We start from the raw sequence: 27,732 nt of genomic DNA, 5'->3' as shown, positions 1-27,732 counted from the left end.
CGGGGGAGGGGCAGAGAGAGAGGGAGACACAGAATCGGAAGCAGGCTCCAGGCTCTGAGCCATCAGCCCAGAGCCCGACGCGAGGCTCGAACTCGCGGACCGCGAGATTGTGACCTGAGCTGAAGTCGGACGCTCAACCGACTAAGCCACCCAGGCGCCCCTCGGCAGTCAGTTTTTGACTACTGTGTGCCAGCTATGGAAAATGACATAGTATCTTCAAAAACTTCTTAATGCAAAACATTCAGGTTTTTGAATTCTCAAAGTAAGCAACATTTTCCTAGTATTTCTTAATACCTCCTAACCCCTTGTGTGTTTTATTTTATTAATTTTTATTCTCTCGTTTTTGGTGTCTTATTAGGCTTTAGAGTTAGAAGAGTCAGTTGGCTTTTTCTCTTTTTGCTCAAGATATTTAATATCTCCTTATTAAGACAAAGTATATATAGTCATCTATTCTGGCTTTTTTCTGATTGGAAGAAAGAATAATGCCTCAACACATTGTTATAGGTAAAATAATAAATTCTTATAATTAATGAATTTTTAAGTACCAAATGTGAGGCATTTTATTAAGCACTTTACATGTATTATTTCACTTCATCCTTCAAACAGCCTTACAAAGTAGGTGAAATCATCATTATCAATTCCATTTTGCAGATGAGGAAACAAGCTCAGAGAGATTAAGTGACCTAGCCAAAACCTTACAGCTGGTAGATGATGGAGCCAGGATACAAACCCAGATAGCCTGACTTCAGAAGGGTATGTGCCACCAAAGAACCAAACTAAAGCTCATGAGTAAAATTTAAGAAGACAGTAGAATTACTAGTTCCTTTCTTTCTCAGACCTGCTTTTACTGCTTTGATGTATTACTTAAAAATGGTTGTCTGATGGTTTCAGGTTTTAAAATGTCCTCAGTGGGGGCACCTGGGTGGGTCAGTCAGTGAAGCATCTGACTCTTGATCTCTGGGTCTTGATCTCAGGGTTCATTACCAAGGTCAAGTCCCTTGTTGGGGACTTTTAAGCCTGCTTTAAAATAAAATAAAATAAAATGTCCTTAGTGCAAGCATGTCTGTATGCCTCTTCTGGATTAGGTGGAAGAATCAGTTTAGCCCAGATAGGGACCAGGTCCCATCCCTGTTAAGGTGAGGAGTGGTTTTCAGAAAATAAGGGTGTCTGCTTGCCATCTTGAATACTCCCAACTGCAAAGGTAATTTGCCTCATCTGGATGGTAATTAATGGATAATGTGATGGCAGAGATTGTCTAAATTGGTGAGTAAGGGAACACTGGCTAAAACTAGCTTTGGAAAGTTGATAGTATAGTATGATGGTGTGATAGTTGAGGCGTATTTATAAGTTGTAAACCTTTATATGTTATGTGTTTATATGTTAGTAATGTCAGCTGTGTCCTATGTTATGTGTTAAGAGTATACTAAATTAAAAAGTGGGGAACTAGAAACAGTGAGGGAAAGCAAGAGGGTACTTTATTTAATCTTTAAAAGCTAAGGCTAAGCTAAAGCCAGATCATGTCATGTTGTGGAAGATGTAAATGGCATAATTTTAAGGGAAAAATACACAGGTGGCAGAGAATAATAAAGTGGACATGTATTCTGTTTACTATGTACTGAGCACTGCTCAAAATTTTTAAATTCTCAGAATATGTATTAGACATGATTTTCCTTCTTTTAGAAAATGAGACAGCCGAGAAGTTAGGTTGTTTACCCAAGGTCACAGAATTAACTAACTGGAAGAGCCAGAATTTGAACCTGGGTGTCCAGTGTGAGGATGCTTTTTGTGTATGAGCTATTTCATATTTCATTATTATTTGTATTTGTGTGTGTGTAATTGAATTAGGTCATTCTGTGGAATTCAAATTAGTTTGAACACATAAAAAAGGTTTCCATTTTCTCAGAATATTTCAACTTGAATGTTTGTATATTCTTGGTGGGGAGGTGCTGGGGGAGAAAACCTTATTTGCCCTCAGAGTTTGCAGTTTGTTTTGAGGACAGGAGGCCACACATCAAAGGTGTAAGAACAGAAACAGGAACTTATAAAAAGAGCAAATTAATGACATACAAAGTAGAGGCATGTCTTAAAGGGTACCAGGAATTTTTCCACGACCTAATTTTTTACTTCTATCCTTTGTCTTTCATAGTGCTATTGGTTCCTTTGAGGTTTTTCAAAAACTTAAAACTATATAAACATGGGTAGAAAATAACAAAAACAAAATGAAAATGAGAAAACAAATTGCTTATATTTACTGATTTGTATGATTTTCACCTACTGGAAAAAAATTGTCCACAGGAATTTTTGTTAGTAGAGCTGTGTATTTACCACCAAGCTAACAATGGAGAAAGATGTGTGGGCTTTGTTCAGAAGTTATCCCCCTAAGTCTCTTGTTTATGTAGAAAAAAGCGACTTTGGGATAAATTATTCCTCAACAAACAAACGAACAAAAAGTATTGCTTACACCTGACATATAGGCTGGAAGACTGGGGTGAAGTGGGAATGATTGACTGTGATACATGCCAGTTTCTTTTGGGGAGCAGTGAAAATGTTCTATAATTAGTTACTGTGATGGTTACACAGTTCTATAGTTACACTAAAAAACTTGGAATTGAACACTTTAAATGGGAATGTGAATTATATCTCATTTAAAATAATGACCTCAGGGCGCCTGGGTGGCTCAGTTGGTTAAGCAACTGATTTTAGCTCAAGTCATGATCACGAGCAGTTCATGAGTTTGAGCCCCGCATCAGGCTGTGTGCTGACAGCTCAGAGCCTGGAGCCTGCTTCAGATTCTGTGTCTCCCTCTCTCTATGCGTCTCCCCCACTTGCACTCTGTCTCTGTTTCTTGAAAAGGAATAAACGTTAAAAAAACAAACAAACAAAAAAAAACCACTTGACCTCTAGTGAGTGAACATGGTGGTAAAATATACATAACATAAAAGGTAACATTTTAACTAATTTTAGGTGTACAATTCACTGGCATTAAATATATTATAGAATGTTTTGTAACAATTACCACTGTCCATTTCCAGAATCCTCTCATCATTCCAAACAGTAATTAACTTTTAATATGCCAATCCGAGTTTGGAAGCAGTAGTCTTGACCTACTTAATTTTAAACCTTTAGACTTTAAAAATACTTGCTTCCCCCAAATTGAGTTTTGTTTCTCTAAAATTTTTAGTCTTTTCCATTTGTTTCCCCCCAAACATGCTTTTTCTTTCGTGTTCCTTCAGATAACGGCAAGTTGTCCAAATAAGAAACCCCTATTATATTTTCTCTGCTTCTTTATTCCATGTATTTAATCACCAGAGCCTTTAGATTGTGCCTCCTTAATATCTTTGAATCTGTCCACTACTCTATTGCCACTGTTATTTACTTAGACTTCTGTCTACTTTCACTTGGATTTAATAGTCCTAGAAGGATCAGTCGAGCAAAAATAATTTCCAAGAATTAAGATAAATAAACATGCTTATAATAAGGAATAGGAGACATCAATGCAGAGAGTTCAAGTGAAACGTGGTAAGTCTGATGCCTTTCCTGAGTACTCTAGTCCACATTGGTTCTCCTTCCTATCCAAGATTCATTCATTCATCAAATATTTATTTTGTATCTTCTGTGTGCTTTAACAGTTTGTAACACTCTGTCCACCTTCAAAATACATGTCCTATCCACTTTTCATACCCATTGCTGTTACTCTAGTACAAGCCATCATCGCCCACGCCCCCTGTCTGCTTCTCTCTTCACCTGTTTAAATGCAGCACTTAGGTAACCCTGTTGAAACAGGAGATCTTATCAATCTTCTGTTTGAGAACCCTTGTGGGGCTTCTCCCACCTCTCAAAGTCAAAATCAGAGTCTTTCTTACAGTGAAGACCTGTGAGTCCCCTGTGGATTGGCCCTCTATAGATCGCCTGTATCACACGCTCCCTTTACTGGCTCAGTTCCAACCTTGCTGGTTCACTCCACCCTAGGAAATGCCACATGTGCTTTTGCTTCTGGGCCTTGGTGCTTTATGGAGATAGTGCTTGCTCATCCAGGTCATTTCTCAGACATCACTTGAGTGAGACATTTACCTTTTTTGTTGTCCATTTCCCACATTGGATGAACTTTGCTTCTTTTATTCCATGCAGTGTATCCAGGGCCTAGATGTCTGACAGACACACTAGACAGGTACTCAGGGTGTATTTATTTAACGTCTACTTGCCTAGCACGTAGTACGTTCTTCCTTTTCTGTGTAGCCTTCCTGGTGAGATTTTTGTCTTTCGTGTAGTGACTATGATGCTACTTTTGTATCTCCTCTATTTCTAGCAAATATATGCTGAAATAAATGACATCTTTATTATTTATTTTTATGTGCTAGATTTGTTTTTCTTCACAGTTTTGTGTCTTAAAAGTAGATGAGGCTTCAAAAATGTTAGTAGCCCCCCAAATCAACTTCTTTAATGTTTGCTTTTAAGTTTCTGTAAGAAATTCTGAAGCAGGCTGTCGGCGGAAGTAGGAGGAGTGACCTGGGTTGATGAACTCCGCAGCAGGGTTGCTGAGATCAACGAGCTCAGTGGCCAGTGGCAGCTGGTACCGGGTGGGATGAGGGGTGGGCAGAGCCTAGGTGGCAGCAGGGGTAGTGTGTGGCCTAGGCCATGACAGCCAATGCTGGGGAATGGTGCTTCATGGAAAACGACCCTGGTCTCTTCACTGAGCTCATTAAAGGATTTGGTTGCTGAGGAGCCCAAGTAGAAGAAATACGGAGTTTAGAGCCTAAGAATTTTAAGAAGTTAAAGCCAGTTCATGGGCTAATTTTTTTTTTTTTCAAGTGGCAGCCAGGAAAAGAATCAGCACCCTCTGTATCTTTAGTTCAGGATTCCAGACTTGACATGATATTTTTTGCCAAGCAGATAATTAATAATGTTTGTGCTAGTCAAGCCACAGTAAGTGTTATTGAATTGTACCCATCAAGGTCTCCATTTAGAAGAGACATTATCAGAGTTTAAAGAACGTTCACAAAGCTTTGATGCAGCTATGAAAGATTTGCATTGAGCAATCCAGGTGTGATTCGACAAGTCCACAATAGCTTGTCCAGACAGCAGATGTTTGCATTTGATGCAAAGACATCAGCAAAAGAAGAAGATGCTTTTCACTCTGTCAGTTATGTTCCTGTGGACAGAAGATTGTATGAATTAGATGGATTAAGAGAAGGGCCGACTGGTTTAGATGCATGAGATCAAGATGACAGCACAATGAAGCAGTCATAGAAAAACGGATACAAAAGCACAGTGAAATTTGATTTAACTTGATGGCCATTGTGTCTGACAGAAAAATGAGACATGAACAGATAGCAGTTACAAGACAACTTGCTGAGGAACTCTTGGATGCAGATCAGGATAATAATATGTTAAGTGCTGTTCAGTCAGAGGTTGCCAAAACTCAGATGCTTATTGAAGAAATAGTACAGAAACTAAAAAGATAAGAGGTCAAAAATATCAGAGGGTAGCATAATTATCTGCCTTTCATTATGGAATTTTTAAAGATTTTAGCAGAACACTAGCAGTTAATGCCACTAGTAGAAAAAGCAAAAGAAAAACAATGCAAAGAAAGCACTGGAAACAATGAAGAAGATGCTTTGGGATATGTACGCATTTCTGCTTCTGCACTTATTTTCATGGAAACCATTAAGTATAAAGAGCTTTGAACAACATCCTAGTTGACTCACCTTGATAGCATGTCTATAGTTTGGCAATAGTACCAATCTGTCTTTAACGCATGGATTCTTTCTCTGCTTGCAGCATACAGTATGCATGTAGTGCACAGTAAATAAAGGTCATTTGGGGCGCCTGTGGCTCAGTCAGTTAAGCGGCCGACTTCAGCTCAGGTCATGATCTCACAGTCCGTGGGTTTCAGCCCTGCGTCGGGCTCTGTGCTGACAGCTCAGAGCCTGGAGCCTGCTTATGATTCTGTGTCTCCCTCTCTCTCTGCCCCTCCCCTGCTCATGCTCTGTCTCTGTCTCAAAAAATAAATAAAACATTAAAAAAAATTTTTTTTAAATAATAAAGGTCATTTAAGAGTGCTTGCCCACATTCCATTATTCGACATCGGATCTGAGAACTTCTGTTGGTTCTCTGGATGTATACTATCCTAACGAACCTAGAAATCACACAAATGATCATCTCTTCCTGTAGTTGTTACTTATAATTAATCTCTTAATCTTTTAGCTCACTTGCATGCTTAAAATTTATACATGTCAGATCTTGATTAAACTGGATCTCTTGTTTCTCATCATTAATGAAAAAAAATCAGTATTTGTCTTTGATATCTAAACGTTTTGAGGATTTTGACACTGAATGCAGATTATTTGAAAAAGACAAAAATATGATTTCTAGTGATTTTTTCATTGCTGCCGATAGAAAAAGTAATAAACATCCCAATTGTATTTTAGCAGACTTAAAAAAAAAAAAACAAATCCTGAAGCATATTCACAACTACTGTATATGCACCGTTTCTTTCATTTGGTGACCTTAATATAAATTGGTCATTTTTCTCAAATCTGAGCACTTTTTAAAAAGTTTTTTTAATGTTTATTTGAGAGAGAGAGAGAGAGAGAGAGAGAATGACCAGGGTAGGAGCAGAAGAGAGGGAGACACAATCCAAAGCAGGCTCCAGGCTCTGAGCTGTCAGCACAGAGCCCAACGTGGGGCTCATACTCACGAACCGTGAGATCATGACCTAAGCCAAAGTCGGCGCTTAATCGACTAAGCCACCCAGGTGCCCCATGAGCACTTTTGTTTTAATTGACTATATTGAATTTGATTAAGTGGTTCATCATTTACATGGAGTAAATAATTTGTATGAAACAAACTTACACATTCTATTGAGACTTCTGTAAATGTACAAAAAAAATTTTTTTTTAATAAGTAGCAATTTTAATGGGGATTCAACATTCAGCTGTTTTCCTTTAAGCTCTTGAAAACCCCAGAGACTTAAGAATGTTTTTCATTACTGTTGATTATCAAATCTAAATGTTCACTTGCCAACCCACTTCCTCTTTCTTGGAAGAAGTAAAAGTTATTTTTAGACCTCTGATTTCCTGATTACGTGGAGTCAGGAATCCCAGCAATTCTCCCTATTAAAGGATATGCTTGCACATGTAAGGAATGTTCTGTTTACCTAGGGTTTATTTAGTTCAGGAATATCTTAAACCCTGGGACAAGTCCAGCCTTCCCTAAACTGTCTGTCTACATCTACACCCTCTGCTCAGCTCTACCTTTTAAAATGGAAATCAAACTACTCCTTTCCAAAAGAACCCATCCTTCTATTGTAATTTAGCAAAAGCATTAGTCCTAAGAAATTAATATTTTGCCATTGCCATATTTGATGGTCAGAATTTCAGATTTGAGTCTTCCTTAGAAAGCACAATCTCAAGAGAACCCATTTTTGTACATCGGTAATATATTGTGCTTACTGAGAGATTGGCGTCATTTTAACTTTTCCTTTGCTAATCTGATTAGTTCTGTGCCCATTGCAGGCTGATAATCCCGGTGATAATGCCCTGCAGCTCTCCTAAAAGGCCTTCATCCAGTAGGGCAGCTGGAACCAGATTCGTTAACAATACTTGTGCCAACCTTTCATCAGCTACCCCCCTTGCGAACTATGTAGACAAAACACCTAATACTAAAACATCTAGGGAAAAATGACTTTGAGAATGAAAGCAGATTCACAGGTGGAAAATAAATATTTTTATGGCCAGTATTGTCTGATTTGTGCATTTGTTCATATCATTTAAAAGAGAAAGGAGGAAAAAGAGGAAGGGCCAGCCCCCTTATGCTTTCATTTCCTGCCTCGGGGCAAGGGCTTTAACTCCAAAGTATGCTTTTCATAACACTTTCCCTGTCTTACAAATTCCTGGAACACCTAGCAAATTTCATTATTTTTCCAGGTTTGTCTTAACTAACAAAGGCTGACAGGAGACCGCCTGAGACCACCCTGCATATATTGTCATTTTTACAAAGTCCCAGTTTGCCATCTCACTAGCAACGTATGAGAGGTTTCATATTTTTGTCAGCATTTGCTAGAGCCTCTCCAACATATTTTAATGCATTTAAAGACACATTTTCGTTAGGGGAAATCAGAGAGGGAAGTGGAAAAAAGAAGAGACATTTATTGTTACGCAAATTAGGACCTGTATCATGTTGTATTTAATATGTTTATTCGTTTCTCCCTTTGCCTTGCCTTCTCAACCCAACTCAATATTTTGAGAATATTTACTACATTCCATCCAAAGGAAAAAAAATGTACAGAAACAAACAGGAAGAAGACCTAAACAAATAGAAAGATTCCTGTGCTCATGGATTGGAAGACTTGGTATTGTTAAGACAACAGTACTTCCCAAGTTGATCTACAGATTCAACAATATCCCCATCAGAATCCCAGCTGCCTTTTTTGTAGAAGTTGGCAAGTAGATCCTCATATTCATTTGGAAATGCAAGAGACAAGAGATCCAGAATAGTCCAACTTGAAAAAGAACAAAGAGGAGTCACATGTCCCGAAGCTGTGGTATCAAGATAGTGTCAAACTGGCATAAGTATAGATAGACCATGAAATACAAATGAGAGTCCAGAAGTAAACTTTTAATTTAGGATTAGTTGGTATTCAATAAGACAATCCAATTGAAAAGAATAGTCTCTCTTAACAAATGATTCTGAGACAATTAGATATCCGCATACAAAAGAATGAAGTTGGACCCCTACCTCCCACCTTGTACAAAAATAACTCAAAATGGATCAAAAGCCTAAGTGTAAGAGCCAAATTTACCAAACTCTTAGAAGAAAATGTAGATGTAAGTCTTCATGACTGTGGGATTAGGCAGTGCTTTCTTAGTTATGACACCAAAAGAATAAGCAACCAAAAAACATATATTGCACTTCATCAGAATTACAAGCTTTTGTTCTTTGAAAGACACCCCATCCAGAAAGTGAAAATACAACCCTCAGAATGGGAGGAAGTTTTGCAAATCATGTCTGATAAGACTCTAGTATCCAGAATATAGAAAGAACTTTTACAACTCAAACTAAACAACCCAATTAAAAATGTGCAAAGGATACAAATAGGTATTTCTCCAAAAAAGGTAAATGGCCAATAAACACAGAAAAAAAGGTATTTAAACCTGTTAGACGTTAGGGATTTGCAAATGAAAATCACAGGATACCACTGTACTCTCACTGGTATGGCTTAAGTAAAAAAGACAGTAATGTTGGTGAGGATCCAAGCAATTGGAATGGCGTGTTCCCGTATCACTGGTGGGAATGTAAAATGTCCCAGCCACTTTAGAAAACAGTTCCAGTTCCTCAAAAAGCAGACACCAAAGAGTTACCACTTTACCCAGAAATTCTCTTCCTAGGTATATTCCCAATCAAATTGAAAACATACGCAGCATTATTCACAGTAGCCAAAAAGTAGAAACAACCAGTGTGCATCAACTGATGAGTAGATAAACAAAATGTAGTGTATCCATTAAAAAAGAATGGATTAAAAAATAATTCTTAAAAAAGAATGAAGGACTGATACGTTATAACATGGATGAACCTTGAAAACATTAAGTGAAAGAAGTAAGATACAAAAGGCCACATAAAATATTCCATTTATATGAAATGTCCAGAATAGGCAAATCATAGAGACAGGAAGTAGATCAGTGGTTGCTCAGGGCAGTGGGGAGAGGGAAATGGGGAATGACTGTTAACGGGTAAGGAGTTTCTTTTGTGAGAGATGAATTACATACTAGTGATGGCTGCACAACTTTGAATATGCTAAAAACCATTGAGTTGTACATTTTTAAAAGGGTGAATGTTACAGGATGTGAATTATATCTTAATAAAAGGAGGAGAACTGAAAAGAGTAGAGTAATGGGGGAGTACAATTTATTATATAAACTGTAATAATTTCTAATAGTCAAAGTAATGGAATAGAAATAAAATTCCAGAAAGGTAAGAAAAGGGTCTGCTGAAAAGAAGCCCTACCTAGTCATAAAGTATTGTGTTTTAATGTACTGCTAGTCATTTAGTTCATATTTTACATTGGGTTTTCCCATGTGTGGTTTTACACTTTAAATATACCAGATTGCTCCACATTTATATCTTCCTCTACATAATTGGTAATATCGTAATTGAATCTAGGGGAGGTAAAAACATACCCAAGATCATATAGCTAATGTGTCTCCAACTCAAGTTTAAGGGTAAAGAGAAAAGAAACCCATGGTTCCTATGAAGAAAGAACGTTAGGGCCAGTAGTGGCTCTCAACTAACCAGGAGCAGTGCTGCCTTCCTAAGACATATTTGGAAAAATCTAGGGGCATTTTTGGTTGTCACAGATTAGGCTGTGGGGTGGTGGTATTGGCATTTATTGCCAAGGGGCCAATGATTCTAAGTGTTCTTCAGGACACTGGACAGCCTTAACAACCAAGAATTGTGTCCCATATGCCAATAGCAGTCTTATTGAGAAACACTGTCAGTGGTTGACTGAAATTTTGCAGGATGCCCCCTATTGGAAGATAGAGCAGTGACTGAAATCTTAGAATGGAAATTTGGAAGTGTTACTAGACAAGAGAACTCGTTCCAATCTTAGATTTGGTTCCTTGCCGCTCAAAAGTCAATAGTGGAGAGACAGGTGATGTTGGGAAAGGAAAGGTTGCTTTATTCAGGAAGCGGGCAACATAGGAAGATGGTGGACTAATATCTCAGAGACCATCTGCCCCATCCAGGGGAAGCCAGAAGGTTTTAAAAGGGAATGCACAGGAAAAGGGAGGGGGATATATGCAAGAGAAGCAGGTGCCCAGGCAGCCACTCCTCTGTTGACATGAGTGTGAACAGAATTGCTGGCAGCAGCAATAACTGCTTTCAAATGTAGTCAGATCTTATCTTCTGAGAAAGTTTGGTCCTTCACTCCTCAAGGCCAGTGGTCTGCAAATCTCAGAGAAAGTCAGTCAGGTCTGCTACAGATCAAGGGACTTGGGTCAGAATAAGCTTGAAACAATTTAACCCTTAATACTGGTTGAAGTGCTATTATACGAAGGATGCGGGATGAAAGGAAATCTCTCGGCACCAACTCTTTCCCTAGGAACAGATGGATCAGGGCCCAAGAATCAAGGAGATGTGTGGCCTCCAGAGCTGGAGTGGTGGAGGCAGGGTTAGTGTAAGATTCTTAAGAGGCAGGTAAGTCTCCAAGGGAGGCTCCAGCAGGCACCATCAGTGACTTTAATTAAACAGTTACTCAGTTCTTTTTTTACATTCCTGTTAACTACCATTCCCTTTTATGTCCTACTTAATACAGAAGCTAAACAGGATCTGTGAGCAGTGGTTGAGGGTACAGTCTTTGAAACTAGAAGAACCAGGGAGTTCAAATCCTGGTTCCTCCTCTTGGAGTTACTTAGCCTCTCCTGGCATTGGTTTACTTTCCCCAGCTGCAAAATAACTCTTAAATTTGCCAGTTTCTAAAAGGGAAAGGAGGGCAACCCCACTAAGTCTCTTCTCAGAAATTATTGATGTGGTGTAGGAAAGACACTGTGGTTTAAGTATCGTAGCCAAGGTTTACTTGTCTCTTTTGAAAGTGTCGTGATTGCATCTGAGATTTTCTACCGTGCAAATAATTTACAGTTCGTGGAACTGCTGTAATAGCAATAGTTAAGGCAGACCTGACTCCCTCTTCAGCTAAGCCCAGAATACTTCCAGCCAAGCAAGAGATTGAGCTGTTGTCCTAACATTACATTTAGATGTAGCACCACTCATATAAGAGAATGCCAAGGGGCGCCTGGGTGGCTCAGTCGGTTAAGCGTCCGACTTCGGCTCAGGTCATGATCTCACGGTCCATGAGTTCGAGCCCCGCGTCGGGCTCTGTGCTGCCAGCTCGGAGCCTGGAGCCTGTTTCAGATTCTGTGTCTCCCTCTCTCTGACCCTCCCCCATTCATGCTCTGTTTCTCTCTGTCTCAAAAATAAATAAACATTAAAAAAAAAATTAAAAAAAAAAAGAGAATGCCAAGTTCATTTACATTAATATAAATCAACATGTTCTTCCATTCACTTATGGGAGACTATACAGTAGTATCTTATTAGAAGATAAGGCTGGCTGGTAATGGACTTGGTAATATTTAGAGATATAGCAACTGAAATGAAATACAGTTTAGAAATTGCTTTACCAGCCAAAGGAAAGGGAAGAAGCATTTAGTGAGCCTGGCACCCTGCTTGCTATACTACATACTTTCTGTGCCTTGAAGGGAATCAGTACTAAGAGCTTCCATAATCACTATGGGAATAGCCTTTGAAAACATAGTTTGCATGTGATCTCATTTACTTAATACAATATAATACTTGTTTAAGAGATCTTTAAGATATAACCCCATTTTAGATTTGAGTGGAGACACATGTTTAACATAGGCAAAGTAAGTACACAATGTGTGAGTTTATTCTACTTTTCTAAAATGCTTTTCAAGAGAAAAACCACTAGAGTGAAACATAGTTGCTTTTCACTTGGCAGTATGATCTAACCAAAGTAAAATATTAGAAAAAGTAACTTTCCAAATGCAAAAATAAGCCATTTGGATAGATGATTAAACTAAAAGATTGATAGTTAAATTCAATTCTTAGACCTATAGTATTAAAGAGATTCTATGTGAACTGTCCACAATATAACATTTTTTATAGTTTAAATTAGAACAAGGTGATGGGTAGTATTTTTCCATATTTTATCCTGCCTTAATAACCCTTACCTTGTAGTTAAAGCTGAAAACCAATTGAACCCATTCTTGGGGCTGTTTTGTTTGGGGGACCCTCAATTAAGAAAACCCTTACCTACTTTGAGATTATGACCTTGAAGAAAAAGCGGCGAGGGAGAAGAAGTTCTTCAATTTCAAATTCTTTCAGCCCGTTATAATTAACTGGAAAGTGTAAGTCTGAAGAGTAGCAGTAATTTTATTTTATTTTTCCCAGGAAAGCAGATTGTATCAGCATATCCAGGAAATCTAAGAAGATTAGGAACTGTGTAATGGAGTATGATGTGAGTTAGGGGATCAGATCTGGCTGAACATCATTTATATTTGTGTCCTTTATTTTGAAAGATTTCAGTTAACACCAGAGATGTTATTTTTGAAGTTGCAGACTCAAACACATTTTGTTGATTATGTTATAAGTTATATAAAAGCTCATCAGCTAAATTGACAATTATATTGCTATTTAAGCAGGTGAGTACATGCTATAATTTTTGAAGAATAAGTTCTGAGTAGTTAGCACTAATGCCATTTCAGACAAAATGCTCCCTTTTTTATCCCCTTACTCTATACATAGGTCTTGTCCTGTTGTTTTTGTAACCAGTCCTGAGACTTCAGAAAATTTGTAGCTCATAGAACACTAGCTGTTCTGATTGATACCTGTCTGGGAGGGCTTACGAAATTTTATTTGAGTAATAATCCAGTAGTTCCTTCAAACATTAAGTTCACATGGCTGGCAATCGTGAGGAATCTGGATTAAGACTTGATAAAAATATTCCTTTTGGAGAACATCTGGAATGCATTTGGTACAACCTCACAATCTATTTGGCAGGGTTAATAATTATAGCTCCAAATCTAATCCTATCTTGTAATGGTGACTTGAAGTTATTAATACATAGTGGTTATCAATAGGTAGATAGTTGTGATGCCCCACCTTTTGAGGTTTTGTTTCCTTAAAAGAACTAAATCTAATGATGCCATCACAATCTATTGATCCTTCATTACTTCCTAAGCATAAAATTCATTGCAAAGAAGTTGAGGACTAAAAATGATGTATTAAAGTTATCTCTTACATTTTCTGAGAAATGAAATTATGTGCTCCTGTTTCCTTTTCTTTTTTTCATGCCAAGCTGTAGATTTTATTAAGGAAGTTCTAAAAATGGTTTCATTTAACCATATTGAAGAACTCCAAACTCACGGCCACACAGCAAGGCTTAGTTGTAAAGTTAAAGAGAATCAGTATTAAGTTTTTTTTTTTTTTTTAATTGCTTTGATGCTTTTTATCATCCTTAAAAGTAAAGATTTATGTTTGCAAAGTAGAGAAGAATGCTGGCCTCTTCTATTACCATCTGTGTTCTTAAAAAGATAAAGACATTTTAAGAGTTAGATTTTTTAAGACAAGACTAAACCTTCTTTTTACACTTTACATGTTTTAAATCCCTAACAGTTGGTCAGACTCTTGGTCTTGGGGTCATGAGTTTGAGCCCCACATTGGGTGTAGAGTTTACTTAAATAAAAAAAAAAAAGAAAAAAGAAAAAGAAATGGTCTAAATCCCTCTTAGACTATTCTTCCAGCCTGTTATAACTTGCGGCAACTCTGTAGTAAGAAAACTTCTTAGAACTGAGCTAGCAGATTGGACTTAAGTAGCAGTTACACTTCTTGCATTAATGTTAACTAGTATTTTAGGTGATATTTAATTCAAAATAGGTAACGGTGTTGTCTTCAAAATTCAGTGTCACGTCAAAAAAAGGAATAACCACTTAACTACTTCCCAGTATATGTAAATGCCAGAGCTTACTGAATTGTGTGCTATTATTTGTTTATTTTTCCTATTATTATCTTTGATATTATTAGGTTGTACCACAAGAAATTGCCATTTTTAGGTCACAAATAGTCAAATATTAGCAGTTCATGGTTCAGGCTGCGACTTTTGTAGCATAAATAGACCACTGAACTTGTATGATTTGCTGCCATTTGTGATTGAGTTGACTTCTTTCTTTAGCACTGGTCTTGACACTTCCTCTCGGTCTTTATTCCCCATACTCACCAGCAGTGACTGCGGTCTGCTGTTCAGGGTGAGTTCATTGGAAGAACTATTTTTCACTTGTCTTGTACTTGCCCTGTGTCTCCCTAGGCTCCTGCACCCATTCACCCCTACCCTATTCATTTGCCAGTAAGTGCTGTTTTAAAAATAGGACACAGATACTCTTACCCGGTAAAGGGCTGTGCTCTTTAAAGTTTGAAAAATACATAATTTCTTGATGTGGTGTAGAAGAAAAAACACTGACAGACCCAGAAAACATTGATCTGCCTCCTACTGAAAGAAAGGCCTTAGAAAAAGTAATTTAACACCTGCGGGCAGTTTCTTTTTGTCAATAGTACATTCTTTTACTATACCCATCTAAAAGCAGTTGGGATCAAATGAAATGGAGCTATTAATTTCTTCTTTTTTTTAAATTTATTTTTAAATTGTATTTCAATTCTAGTGTGACTATGATACCTAGATATATATGTAGGAGAGAATTCTTTTTAATCTCAACTTTTAATAGCTGCCAAAATGAAGGTTGGTGATCTCTGATGTCCATTAGCACGTGAGTATACAAACAAAAAAAAAGTGGTGTATCTTTACAAAGGAACGCTAGTCAGCAATAATGGGGCTATATAAGTTGGGGATCCTAAATGCCTACTCCCACTGTCTTCAGGTTGTGTGACATGAGTGTCATTTTAGATGTATGTTCTCCTGGGACTCTTCTTGTCTGGGGGCAGATGGTGATGAATCGTGCACCTGAGATTTTCACTTCCTTCTGTTAGAGAAAAATTGCTTAGAATGATATAGTAATTGAAAAAGTTAAGGTCTTCATCTCCTAAGATTTCTTCTTTTCCTTGATAATTTTTCTTTCAAAAAAATTTTTTTTAATTAATGTTTTTTATTTATTTTTGAGACAGAGAGACAGAGTGGGAGCAGGGGGGAATGGCAGAGAGAGAGGGAGACACAAAATCTGAAGCAGGCTCCAGGCTCCGAGCTGACAGCACAGAGCCCGACGCAGGGCTCAAACTCACGAACCGTGAGATCATGACCTGAGCCGCAGTCGATGCTTAACCGACTGAGCCACCCAGGCGCCCCCTTTCCCTTGATAATTTTTCTTGATATTCTTGGAATGAGAAAAAAAAATTTTTTTTAGGATGAAGTCTTGCCATTTGCAATGAAAAAAAATTTTCTTAGCTATTTGGTTTGTGATGAGAAAAAGGTAGCAAATTGCAAAATAATAAGGTGAATGCAGAAAAAAATGTATACTAATATGCAGGTGTATCACTCAATTTTTTAAAAACCATCTTTAGTGAGATATCATTTGTATACAGTAAAATTCACCAGCTTTAAGTGTATAATTCCATGAGCGTTGACCAATGAATGTAGTCAGGCAATCACACCACAGTCGAGGAATAGGATGTTTTTGTCACTCCCCAGGAGTTCCCTCATACCCCTTTGCAGCCAGTCCTCTCTCCACTCCCTGGCAATCACTAACCTGTGTTCTGTCTCTATAATTATGTCTTTCTTAGAATTTCCTATATATGAATGCACTCAGTGTATAGTCTTTTGTGTCTGACTTATTTCATGTAGCATAATGCTTTTTGAGATTCATCAGCATATTTCCTTTCTCCCTTTTATCGTGTTTTCCCCCCACTTTTCCGAATGTATGGAGCATATTTACAATAGCATTTTGTGCATCCTTGTCTGCTGGTACTCTTATTTATGGTCTATTGCTATTGAGTGACTTACCTCCTGGTTGGTGGGTCATATTTTCCCGTTTCTTTGAATGGCTGGAATTTTTTATTGTATGCCAGATGTTGTAAATTTTACATTACCAGGGGCTGCACTTTGTTGTATTCCTTTAGGTAGTGTTGGACTTTGTTCTTGGAATTAGTTGGATCCTTTTGAGACTTGCTGTTAAGGTTTGTAAGGGTGGATCCACAGCAACTTTGAGTCTAGGGCTAATTTAGCTCCACGACTCGTGTGACTCTCCATTTTGGAAGGTGACAGTACACACTGTTGCCAATTCCGTATGAGCTCTGGGAACTGTTGAGTCTGCTGCTTTCTGCTGGCTTTTTCCCCAGCCCCTGGTGGTTTCTTCTCAAGCACAAGCAGATGACACTCAGCCAGAGGCTCAAGGGGACCCTTCTGTAGACCCCCACCCTTCTCTCTTTGTACACTTCTCCCTCCTTTCCTGTATGCTGCCCGGCAAATTCTAGCCACCTTAGCATCCCCAACTCTGATCGCTGGTGTCCCAACTGAGGAGACTAGGTTCCTGTCCCTGGGCAGCAGCCTGGGACCTGCCTCTAGGCAGTCACGGGGCAATCCAGAGGCTTCTGTATTGTTTTCCTTCTCCCCAGCAGCATAGTCCTGCACTGCCTGTGGCCTGGTGTTTGAAAACCATTGTATATACATTTTGTTTTATGTGATTTGTCCAGTTTTCTGTTGTTAACGGCAGAAAGGCAAAACTGGTCCTGGGTATTTTACCATGGCCAGAAGTAGAAGTCTCTTTTTCTAAATGTAGAGTTAAGCGTGTATTGGTATTTCTAGGGAAAACTTGGGCACAGGGCTCAGAGATCCTCAATATACTTAAATGTAACATACTTTAATGTCTGCTTTAGTGTAGGACATATGTCATAACTTAAGTGATGTTCTTCAGTGTTCACATTAATCGAGTCTAAGTTTGAGTGTTATTCTCTGGTTAACTTGAAATTATTTACACAAAGTGTTAATTTTGGGTTATTTGTAGCAGACTTATCTAGAGTGGCTTTGCATCAGTGGATGGATATGTTAGCATTCTAAGCACGTTTGTTAACCATCTGTGTCTCTGATCAACTGATTAATTTATCTTTGGAGGTATATGACACTTGTACTTTAAAAAATACAAATTTGTTGGCTCCCTAATATATGTGAGAAGATGACTGCAACCCTTTCTTATTTGTGAGTATTTGTGGTTGGGAAGACCCTTAAGCAGTGCTGAGCCCTTTGCGCGCTGATCTTTTGAATTTAGGCTTGCTCTCCATGATGTCTGTTCGTGGACGTCTGTTCATAGATTTACCTACCGTAATGTCAAAACCCAGTTCAAATATTTAGTCCGCGGTTTGAGAAATGTTTGTTATAATCCATTCCTATGTAAGGAAGATGAACAGACTGGGATTAAAAATATGATTTTACATTATTACGGATATGCTATTGTTGTCTGATAGTAGTTTCGGGGAAATGGTAACATAAAACCAAACTCTTAGGGGAAAGTTTGGGGCTCCAAATGGCTCCATCTCTGGTCTCGTGTGTAAAATTATTTGCAGCATAGTTCATTGGAATGAATATTGAAGTCGAGGGACCTAGATTCTTGTCTTGGCTGTGCCACCTGTTAATGTGTAACTGCAGGCCAGTCACCACCTTTGTGGGAGTCACCCAACCTGCAAAGTGAAGATAATAGTTAATATTGTACCTACTGTTAAGGGATAGAAGAATGTTAAATGAGATATATTGAAAATGTTTAATGATGCTAATGTGCCGTGAAAACATTAATTGTTAAACTTCATTTTGTACATTATTACAAAATCTGCTATCAACATCTACTGTGACAGAATACAAAGCAAGATTTGTTTGTATTTATATTTCATACAGTTTGTTATGTGAAAATATTTTATGTTAGGAGGGAGGAACCAAACATAGGACTGATTGATAGAATGGAGACAGAGGAGATTGCTCTCTTTTTCCCCACTCCTTTTTCTTAGTGTTATTGTTTTCCTCCTCTTGATTTTCCAGGCAAAGAATGTATACAGCAGTTAGCTGAAAACACCAGGTATTTCAGAAGACGTCTGAAAGAGATGGGCTTCATCATCTATGGAAATGAAGATTCTCCAGTGGTGCCTTTGATGCTCTACATGCCAGCCAAAATTGGGTATGTTTTATTGCAGATTACAGATGGGTCTCTAATTAGACTTAAGGTTTCTGTGCTGTTAGACTCAGGCTTATGTATTTTGTCAGGAAAAATTGTCTTGGCTTCATTATATTAACCTACCTTCATTTGCTAGAAATTCCGTAAATAGTGGATTCCAATTTATGAAATAATGTTAACTTGTTAGTCTTTCATTAAACAAATATTGAGTTCAGTGCCCTCTTCTAGGAGATTGGCATAGATCAGGGAACAAACCACAAAAATAAAATCCTGGTCCTTGTGGAGCTTAATGTTCTAATGGGGCAGAAGTCAGACAAACGTAATAAATAAGTTATGTAATTTGTGAGAAGATGTTACATGTTATGGGGAAAAGTAGAGCAGGGGATGGGGAGAGTACCCTGTGGGTGGGCAGATGACAGTATTAACTTGGAATGGTCAGGGTGAGCCAGTGGAAAGGGAAGGTGACATGTGAGCTTGAAGGAGCTGAGTTAGCCACTTAGAGAAAGAAGTTCTCTGCAAATGCCATAGCACAAGAACATGCTTAGCCGATAGAGGGGTAGCAAGAAGGTGAGTGGAGCTGAAATGCAGTGCCCGGAGGGGAGTCGTAAGCCTTGAGGTCAGGGTGTGTTGTTGCAGATTACACCAGTTTCTTTGATTTGTGCAACTCGTGTATAATGGAAAGCCTTGCTCTGGAACCGCTTCCAGTGTGTTTGACAAGTCCAGGTATATAACAAAACCAGAAGACATTTGAAAAGTAATTTAAAAAAAAAAAAGGAAGGAAGAAAGAAAAGTAGTATGAAGTGAGCAAATATAGTTACTTGCAAAGTAGGCAAAACTGCATCAGAGATCAGAAAGGAGTTATCTGGGGCGCCTGGGTGGCTCAGTCGGTTAAGCGTCCTACTTCAGCTTGGGTCACGATCTCGTGGTCCGTGAGTTCGAGCCCCGCGTGGGGCTCTGGGCTGATGGCTCAGAGCCTGGAGCCTGCTTCCGATTCTGTGTCTCCCTCTCTCTCTGCCCCTCCCTCGTTCATGCTCTGTCTCTCTCTGTCTCAAAAATAAATAAACGTTAAAAAAAATTTTTTTTAGAAAGGAGTTATCTACTTAGTATAGACTCGGGTTAAAAAAAAGGCACATTTTTTCAGATTTGTGGGTTTTGACTGATCTTAAATATAAAACTGGATAAGGATCGTTTCTCAGGTTTAATTGAACTCATTAAAGAAGCAGATATTTTTATTCATCTTTGAATCCCCAGTGCCCACCGTGATCCCTGTCACTCAGAGGGCACTCAGTAAATGTTTATTAAAGTGGATATAGGAGGGAAAATTAAAGCGGAGAAGTATGGTGATTGCAAAGATAATGAGGAGGAAATTGGGGAAAAGTGCCCACTGAGGGAAAAAAAGTTCAGTTTTCAACAGGAAGTCCTATGCGCATTTGGCCTCATAGCCTTACAGGGATGGAGGAAATGAACCAAAGCAGAGGTGTAGATTTTCTCCCTCTTCTTTAAATGGAATTATCATAAATAAACAAAGAGTTGTGTGGTCTGAAGGACTTAGTCTAGAACTGTTTCTTTCTTTCCTTTTTTGAAAATGTTTATTTTGCGAGGGGGGGTTGCAGAGAGAGAGGGGCAGACAGAGAATCCCAAGCAGGCTCTGAGCACCAGCACAGAGCCCGATGCAGGGCTCAAACCCATGAACTGTGAGATCATGACCTGAGCCGAAATCAAGAGTCGGACGCTTAACCATCTGAGCCACCCAGGTGCCCCAGAACTGTTTTTTTAGAGAGGACTATGTCTGACCTATTCTACACAAGGGAAACCTGACTGTGCAAAATGATTAAGATTTAGAAAGGGTGAATAAAGCACTAGGCCGTTTGGGAGGGTGACTGAAGATGCAGGGTGCTCGGGGTCAAAAGAAGTATAGAGGAAGTGGAGAGACGGTGGCGCTTACATAATTGGTTACTCATGTAACTAAAGTGTGGAGGATTTTTTATTCTCAAACAAATGCTTTAAAGAGCTAAGGGAATAGTCAAGAAGGAATAAGGTAGGTCAGCAAGAGGGAAAGACAAGAAACAACATAATTAGCAAATAAGAACTTACATGAAAGTTAGAATTCTGTTATTTAGACAAGATATAGATGTGGAGTGAGGCCACGTGCCATCACTTTGGTTTAGGGTGGAGAGTTAAATAAATTTTGTGTAGTCTGGGAAATCAGCTGAAGCCTGGGGATGAGTTTGCCTCACAGACACCAAAGGAAATCCTAAATTCCAAATCAGAAATACCTGGTCTTTGGGGCACCTGGCTAGCTCAGTCTGAAGAGTTGTACGACTCTTGATCTCAGGTGAGTTTGAGCCCCACGTTGGGTAGAGATTACTTAAATAGATAAATAAACTTAAAAAAAAAAAAAAAGAAATACCTGGTCTGGAGGGCTAATACTAATCGGCCATTCTGCCAGCAGAAAGATGTCTGTGTTACAGCAGATCTTCTGCATCCGTAATCTTAAGAATTCTTTAAATTTACTGCCAATTCTAATATTTCAAGGACAAGGTTTTAAAATTTTTAGTTTTTTTAAAATGTTTATTTATTTTTGGGAGCGGGGTGGGCAGAGACAGAAGGAGACACAGAATCCGAGGCAGCCTCCAGGCTCTGAGCTGTCCACACAGAGCCCAGAGCTTGCCTCGGATTCTGTGTCTCCCTCTCTCTCTGCCCCTCTCCGGCTCTTGCTCTGTCTCTTTCTCTCTCCCAAAAATAAATAAAATATTAAAAAAAATAAACTCAACTTCATTTTGAAGCCTCTGAACCACTCTTATGTGTCAGGGACACTTTAAGGCTATAACTGCAAATCACTTTAGTCAAGCCCTATTAAAAATTGGTCTGTGACAACTATATTCTTTATCTTTGTGAAGGAAACCATTTGGGAGAAGACCACTTTAGGACTGAATTAAAGAAGTCTGGCAATTTTAACTTGAAAAGAAGTTAGAGGAAATTTCTAATAGAAGTCTCCAATGCCTGTGTCACCTGAGTTTAAATCATTCAGGACCAAAGACCTTTGGACCGTAGTTTATTATTCTTCCTGATTCTTACCCTGCTTTCCCCTTGCAGCGCCTTTGGACGGGAGATGCTGAAGCGGAATATCGGGGTAGTTGTGGTGGGATTTCCTGCTACTCCGATTATTGAGTCCAGAGCCAGGTTTTGCCTGTCAGCAGCTCATACCAAAGAAATACTTGATACTGTAAGTAGACACTTTGACCTTGATATAAACATACCTACACTAAGCACACCTAGATGTCAGATGAAATTAATCATCTGTTGATCTTGAAGTTCTTTGAGCACCTGAGGTATTGACTGGTAAAATGGAGGAGGGAGTATACAGTGCTGCTTCAAACACTGCAGTTTACAAAATAAATCGCAAAGCCATTAGCAACACCCACTAGACCCATCAGAGCTCTGGGAATTTCTCGCTTTATCTTGTTCTATTCTGTCCCTTATTATGGCCACTATAACTGTGTAATTGTCCTTGCACTATTTCTACTGCAAGCCTTTTTTTTTTCTTTAGCTTTATTTATATTTTTAATCACATTCTAACACTGGGAAATTAGATTCAGTGTATTATTGATACTGTATCTTTTTCTTTTTCTTTATTTTGATGTGCCTTTCAAATTTTGTCCAATAGATTTTCCAATTTTTCAAAAATCTTACTGGTCAGTTTCTTCATTATTTCTTTTTTAACCCACTGATACCAACTTTTCTTCTATTCTCTTTTATTTGGGTGTTTAAAAGTTTGATGTGCCTTTAACAAAAGATCTGTGTCATTACAAGCAATGGCTACAGCAATACACTGTCTTCTAACAAGAGCTTTGGCTCCCAAAGACTATACACATTCATGAAAGAATTTAGATGTAGCCAAGATATTGAAGTAGATTTATGTTGCCAATAAATATGTTTGCCAGTTCAGAATTCTCACCCTTTCTGTAAGATCCACTTAAGGAATTGTTTGATTTTGCCTCCCATTTAGTTTTTCTTGAAGCATAAAGTGCATTTTTTGAAACCAAAGGTTTCTTGAAGTTGTTTTGTCCTCCGATATTTTATGGAGGTAAACATGAGCCTTATGAGGTACAAATGCATTTTGTGTGTAATGAGCCATGTGACATGATTACATAGAAATGCCATAAAATTCACACACAGAAAAACCAAAACCAACCTCTAGAGCTAATAAACATAGCTAGCAGAGTTGCAGAGTAAACAATCAGCACAGGGGCGCCTGGGTGGCTCAGTTGGTTGAGCATCTGACTTCGGCTCAGGTCATGATGTCACAGCTCGTGAGTTCGAGCCCTGCGTTGGGCTCTGTGCTGACAGTTCGGAGCCTGGAGCCTGCTTCGGATTCTGTGTCTTCTTCTCTCTCTGCCCCTCCCCCACTCATGCTGTCTCTGTCTCTCAAAAATAAATAAACATTAAAAAAATAAAAAAAATAAAAAAATAAACAATCAGCACAAAGTTAGGACGTTTCCCAATACCAGCAGTGAAGAAACAAAAAGGAAATTAAGAAAATTTCATTTATGCTAGCATTCAAAACAATAAAATACCCAGGAATAAATTAAACCAATGATATGAAAAACTTGTATACTGAAAACTCTAAAATGTGTAGATCTAATGCAGTCTCTGTCAAAATTCCAGTGGCTTTTTTTTTAGCAGGAATGGAAAAGCTGATCCTCAAGTTCATAAGGAACTGTAAGGGGCCCCTGATAGCCAAAACAGTATGGAAATGGAAAATCTAAGTTGGAGGAGTCAAACTCTCCAGTTTTGAAACTTACTACAAAGTAATTAAATCAGTGGGGTGCTAGCTTAAGGATAGACATATCAACCAATGGTGGTGAGAGTGCATAAGTACACCCATGCACCTATGGCCAATTGATTTTTCCACAGGAGAGCTCAGACTAGTTAATGGGGAAAGAATGTTCTCTTCAGCAAGTGGTACTGGACAACTGAATAACTATATGCAAAAGAATGAAGTTGGCCCCTACAACATGGATGAACCTTGAAAACATTATGCTAAGTAAAAGAAGCCAGGCACAAAAGACCACATTATATGAAACGTACAGAACAGGCAAATCCATAGGGACAGAAAATAGATTGGTGGTTTTCAGGGTCTGGGAGGAGGCAGGGATGAGGATGAGAGTGTGGGGTTTCTTTTTTGAGGTGGTAATGCTTTAAGATTACATGGTGAAAGTTGTACACCTCTGTGAATATACTAAGAAACACTGAATTGTACACTTTACAATTTGGGGTGCCTGGGTGACTCAGTAGGTTGAGCTCTTGATTTCAGCTTAGGTCAGGATTCCAGGGTCATGGAATCAAGCCCTGCTTTGGGCTCCATGCTGAGTGTGGAGCCTGCTTAAGATTCTTCCACCCCCCCCCCCACCCAATCTCCCTCCCTCTCTCCCTGTCTCCCTGCCCCTCCCCCACTCGCACACTCTCTTGCTGTCTCAAAAATAAAGATTAATCAATTAAAAATAAAAGGTGACTTATGGCTTATGAATTGTATCTCAATAAAACTGTTACTTTTAAAAATGAGAAGGGCAAGGTTATCGATCATCTCTGGGGTACAGCTGTCCTAGAATATTCTCTTATTCAAGGACCAAACTCAATTCTGATTTACTCATCTTTTTTTCCTAAGAACCCATCTCACCCTGTCCAGAGGTTGAGTGTAGATTATTTAACAGATGGTGGAACTTGTAGCAGTTTCTTATTTCTAATCTAACCAGGTAACCTATATAATGGCAAACTAACAGTTTCTAGGTACAACTTTATCTTTAATAAATAAATAAAACCAATTTATCTGAAATATTTGGTGTGGGATCAGAGGAAATCATGTAATCTAGATCCCTTTGGGATACTGTGGGTTTTTTTTTTTCTTTCTATTCATTTTCTTTTTTACATCAATAAAAAAAATCAGGTCTTTCTGAAGTCAGAGGTCATAAATGTCCTTTCCTTTGTGATCTTCCATAAGTCATGTGTTGTTTTAAATTAATAAATCCTGTATCAGAGGTCAGGGGGATAAATGGTTAATGGGTTCTTCCAGCTGAAGTCACTCTTAATTTATTTACATATGGAACTTTCGGTTAAACATTTTCTTGAAGATACCACTGTTCTGATAGCATTCTGAAGTGCAGCTCTTAATTTGCTTTCTATATTTTCCACATTTGCAGTGAAAAATTTTTTTTCTTCTACATAAATTAAGGAATACTATTTACCAGTGGGTTTTTTTTTCTCTCTACAAACACTGAGTTTTAAAAGTTAAATTTAAGGGGCGCCTGGGTGGCGCAGTCGGTTAAGCGTCCGACTTCAGCCAGGTCACAATCTCGCGGTCCGTGAGTTCGAGCCCCGTGTCGGGCTCTGGGCTGATGGCTCAGAGCCTGGAGCCTGTTTCCGATTCTGTGTCTCCCTCTCTCTCTGCCCCTCCCCCGTTCATGCTCTGTCTCTCTCTGTCCCAAAAATAAATAAATGTTGGAAAAAAAAAAAAAAAGTTAAATTTAAGAACAGGCAAATGTGTCTTTTACTAATAATCAGTTGATTCCCTTTTATGAAGTGAAGGTATACATTTTCATATGAAATTGTAACCGTAAGAGTGAACAGAAGATGTGTATGACGTGATGGAAATTTAGAGAGTCACACTCGGCTACTACTGCCCACCTTTTCCATTTCTTAGTCTAATTAGGGTGTCCTAGACAGAGCCCTGTCTCCGAAGCTGGGGCCCTTCGCCCCAGGTTTGTTACTGGATCCACGGGGTAACATCCACAGGCGCTTGGGGAATGAATAATAGGGCCGGAGAGCTGCCATGCAAACTGCATTCTGTGACCTGCATGGGGCACTCTTAGTAAAAAGCCTTAGAACCTAGGATTACAAATTTTTGCTGTCTTTGGATTTCTTTGGGAAGTATCTGGGCTTAGAGTTTCTCTGTCCTTCTATTAGATTTTTTCTGAGAAATTGTGAACACATATCGCTTTCTTATATTGGATCCTCTAATCTGACTCTCTGGGCTGCTTTTTGGAAAGATTAAGTGTGTGAACTGACTGTGATTCGTGCACTTTGCCGTATATATGTTATACTTCAGCTGAGAGTTCATTTTTTTTTTTTTTTTAATTTTTTTTTCAACGTTTATTTATTTTTGGGACAGCGAGAGACAGAGCATGAACGGGGGAGGGGCAGAGAGAGAGGGAGACACAGAATCGGAAACAGGCTCCAGGCTCTGAGCCATCAGCCCAGAGCCTGACGCGGGGCTCGAACTCACGGACCGCGAGATCGTGACCTGGCTGAAGTCGGACGCTTAACCGACTGCGCCACCCAGGCGCCCCGAGAGTTCATTTTTTAAAAAACATACACGTATAAAAAATAACAATTACCTCTACCAGATAGGACTGGTGTAGCAATCAGGAAGAGATTTTTTGGGGTGCCTAGGTGGCTCAGCCCGTTAATCATCCAACTTTTGATTTTGGCTCAGGTCATGATCTCGCTGTTGTGAGATTGAGCCCCGCATCAGGCTCTGCTCTGACAGTGCAAAGCCTGCTGGGGATTTTCTCTCCTTCTCTCTGCCCCTCCCCCGCTCACACATGCACTCTCAAAAAAAAAACAAAAAAAAAAACGGGTGACAGGGAGAGACTTTTCATTTCATAACTTATCTTAGCATTTGAATTTCTTTGAAAAACAAAAAAGCAAGTTTTACAAGAAAGAAAGTTATACTGAGCTAATTAGTTTTGATGGGAAGACAAGATGATCTCTCAAGATTAGGATTTTGGAGTTCAGACTCATACCTGAGTTTAAATCCTGGTTCTGTCTGTTCTTGCTCCCTCACTTACACCTTGTCCATTACCTACCCAGAGTCTCCTAACAGCTTCCCCTTTTTCTTTCTTTCTTTTTTATTTTTTTAATGTTTGTTTATTTTTGAGAGAGAGACAGAGGGAGGGGCAGGGGAGGGGCAGAGGGAGAGAGAGAATCCAAAGCAGCCTCCAGGCTCTGAGCTGTCAGCACAGAGCCCAACACGGGGCTCAAACTCACAAACGGTGAGATCATGACCTGAGCCTAAGTCTGATGCTTAACCGACTGAGCCACCCAGGCGCCCCAGCTTCCTCTTTTTCTTAGTAAGTCTGATCAGCAGTCCACCTTGGGTGCTCTCTTCATCTTGCATGTAGAAGGCATCTCAACACAGACCTCTCATCGGTTTTCTTGTATTTTAATAATAGAAACAACAAGTACTGGAATACGAAAGGAGAGAGGATAGTTGTAGCCAGGCTGACAAGTTCAGGGTGCATATTCCTTTTTCTACCAAGCATAATGTCCTTTGATGAATTATACCCTTTATCCTGCATAATTGCTATTCACAACCCATTATTCATGACCAGCCTGACATTTTTGCTCAAAAAGCAGCTCTTTCCACAGCTGTCCTATAGTCTGATCAGAGTAAATGCACTAGACACGAATGGTCTCATAAAGGATAATCTTGCCATGAGTGTTTTTAGAAAAATAAAGCACCAGGCATGCCTGCATCCTACTGGCTCTGACTAACCTCTGCTCTTACATATTTTAGGCTTTAAAAGAGATAGATGAAGTTGGGGACCTATTGCAACTGAAGTATTCCCGTCATCGGTTGGTACCTCTACTGGACAGGCCCTTTGACGAGACTACATATGAAGAAACAGAAGACTGAGCCTTTTTGGTGCTCCCTTGGAGGAACTCTTCCTACCAGGACAGTGTGTGGCTTTTCTGAGCCAGTTCCAGGAACCATACTTCTGTGGCCATCTCACGTGAAAGACATTTCCTCAACTACTGACGGTGGCCACCTCACTCTAAATGGCATTTTGTAAATAGTAAAAAACTGCTTCACGTTCTTCCTTTGCTACATTTCACCTTTCAAAAAAGAGGTGACCCGCTCTACTTTTTTGTCCATTAAAAATGTTTTATTTTATAACTCTTCTCCTTGTGAAATCACGCTGACCCTAGCCTGTCCCTGGCTAACCACGCAGGCCGTTACCCTCTCCCCGCCGCCTGCAGACTTGGCTACAAAAGCTCC

General features: G+C 39.0%; 1 protein-coding gene and 1 pseudogene across 2 annotated transcripts in view; both read left to right on the top strand.

The window, feature by feature from the left end:
- Nucleotides 1–27,732, top strand: part of SPTLC2 (serine palmitoyltransferase long chain base subunit 2) — a 102,386-nt gene extending 74,654 nt beyond the window's left edge. Inside the window, exons 10-12 of one of the 2 annotated variants that reach the window (XM_030319674.1) lie at nucleotides 18,542–18,677; nucleotides 21,771–21,900; nucleotides 27,250–27,732. In XM_030319674.1, the coding sequence (XP_030175534.1) occupies nucleotides 18,542–18,677; nucleotides 21,771–21,900; nucleotides 27,250–27,369 (386 nt within the window). In that variant the 3' untranslated portion in view covers nucleotides 27,370–27,732. Of the gene's footprint in view, nucleotides 1–651; nucleotides 754–18,541; nucleotides 18,678–21,770; nucleotides 21,901–27,249 lie in introns of those variants that run through there. The other variant, XM_030319675.1, reaches the window with a different exon arrangement.
- LOC115516738 lies at nucleotides 2,844–5,894 on the top strand (annotated as a pseudogene).

Source organism: Lynx canadensis, chromosome B3 (genome assembly GCF_007474595.2).
Source record: "Lynx canadensis isolate LIC74 chromosome B3, mLynCan4.pri.v2, whole genome shotgun sequence".
Classification (NCBI taxonomy): domain Eukaryota; kingdom Metazoa; phylum Chordata; class Mammalia; order Carnivora; family Felidae; genus Lynx; species Lynx canadensis.
The sequence above is the reverse complement of the archived record's forward strand: the minus strand, read 5'-3'. Positions and strand labels throughout refer to the sequence as shown.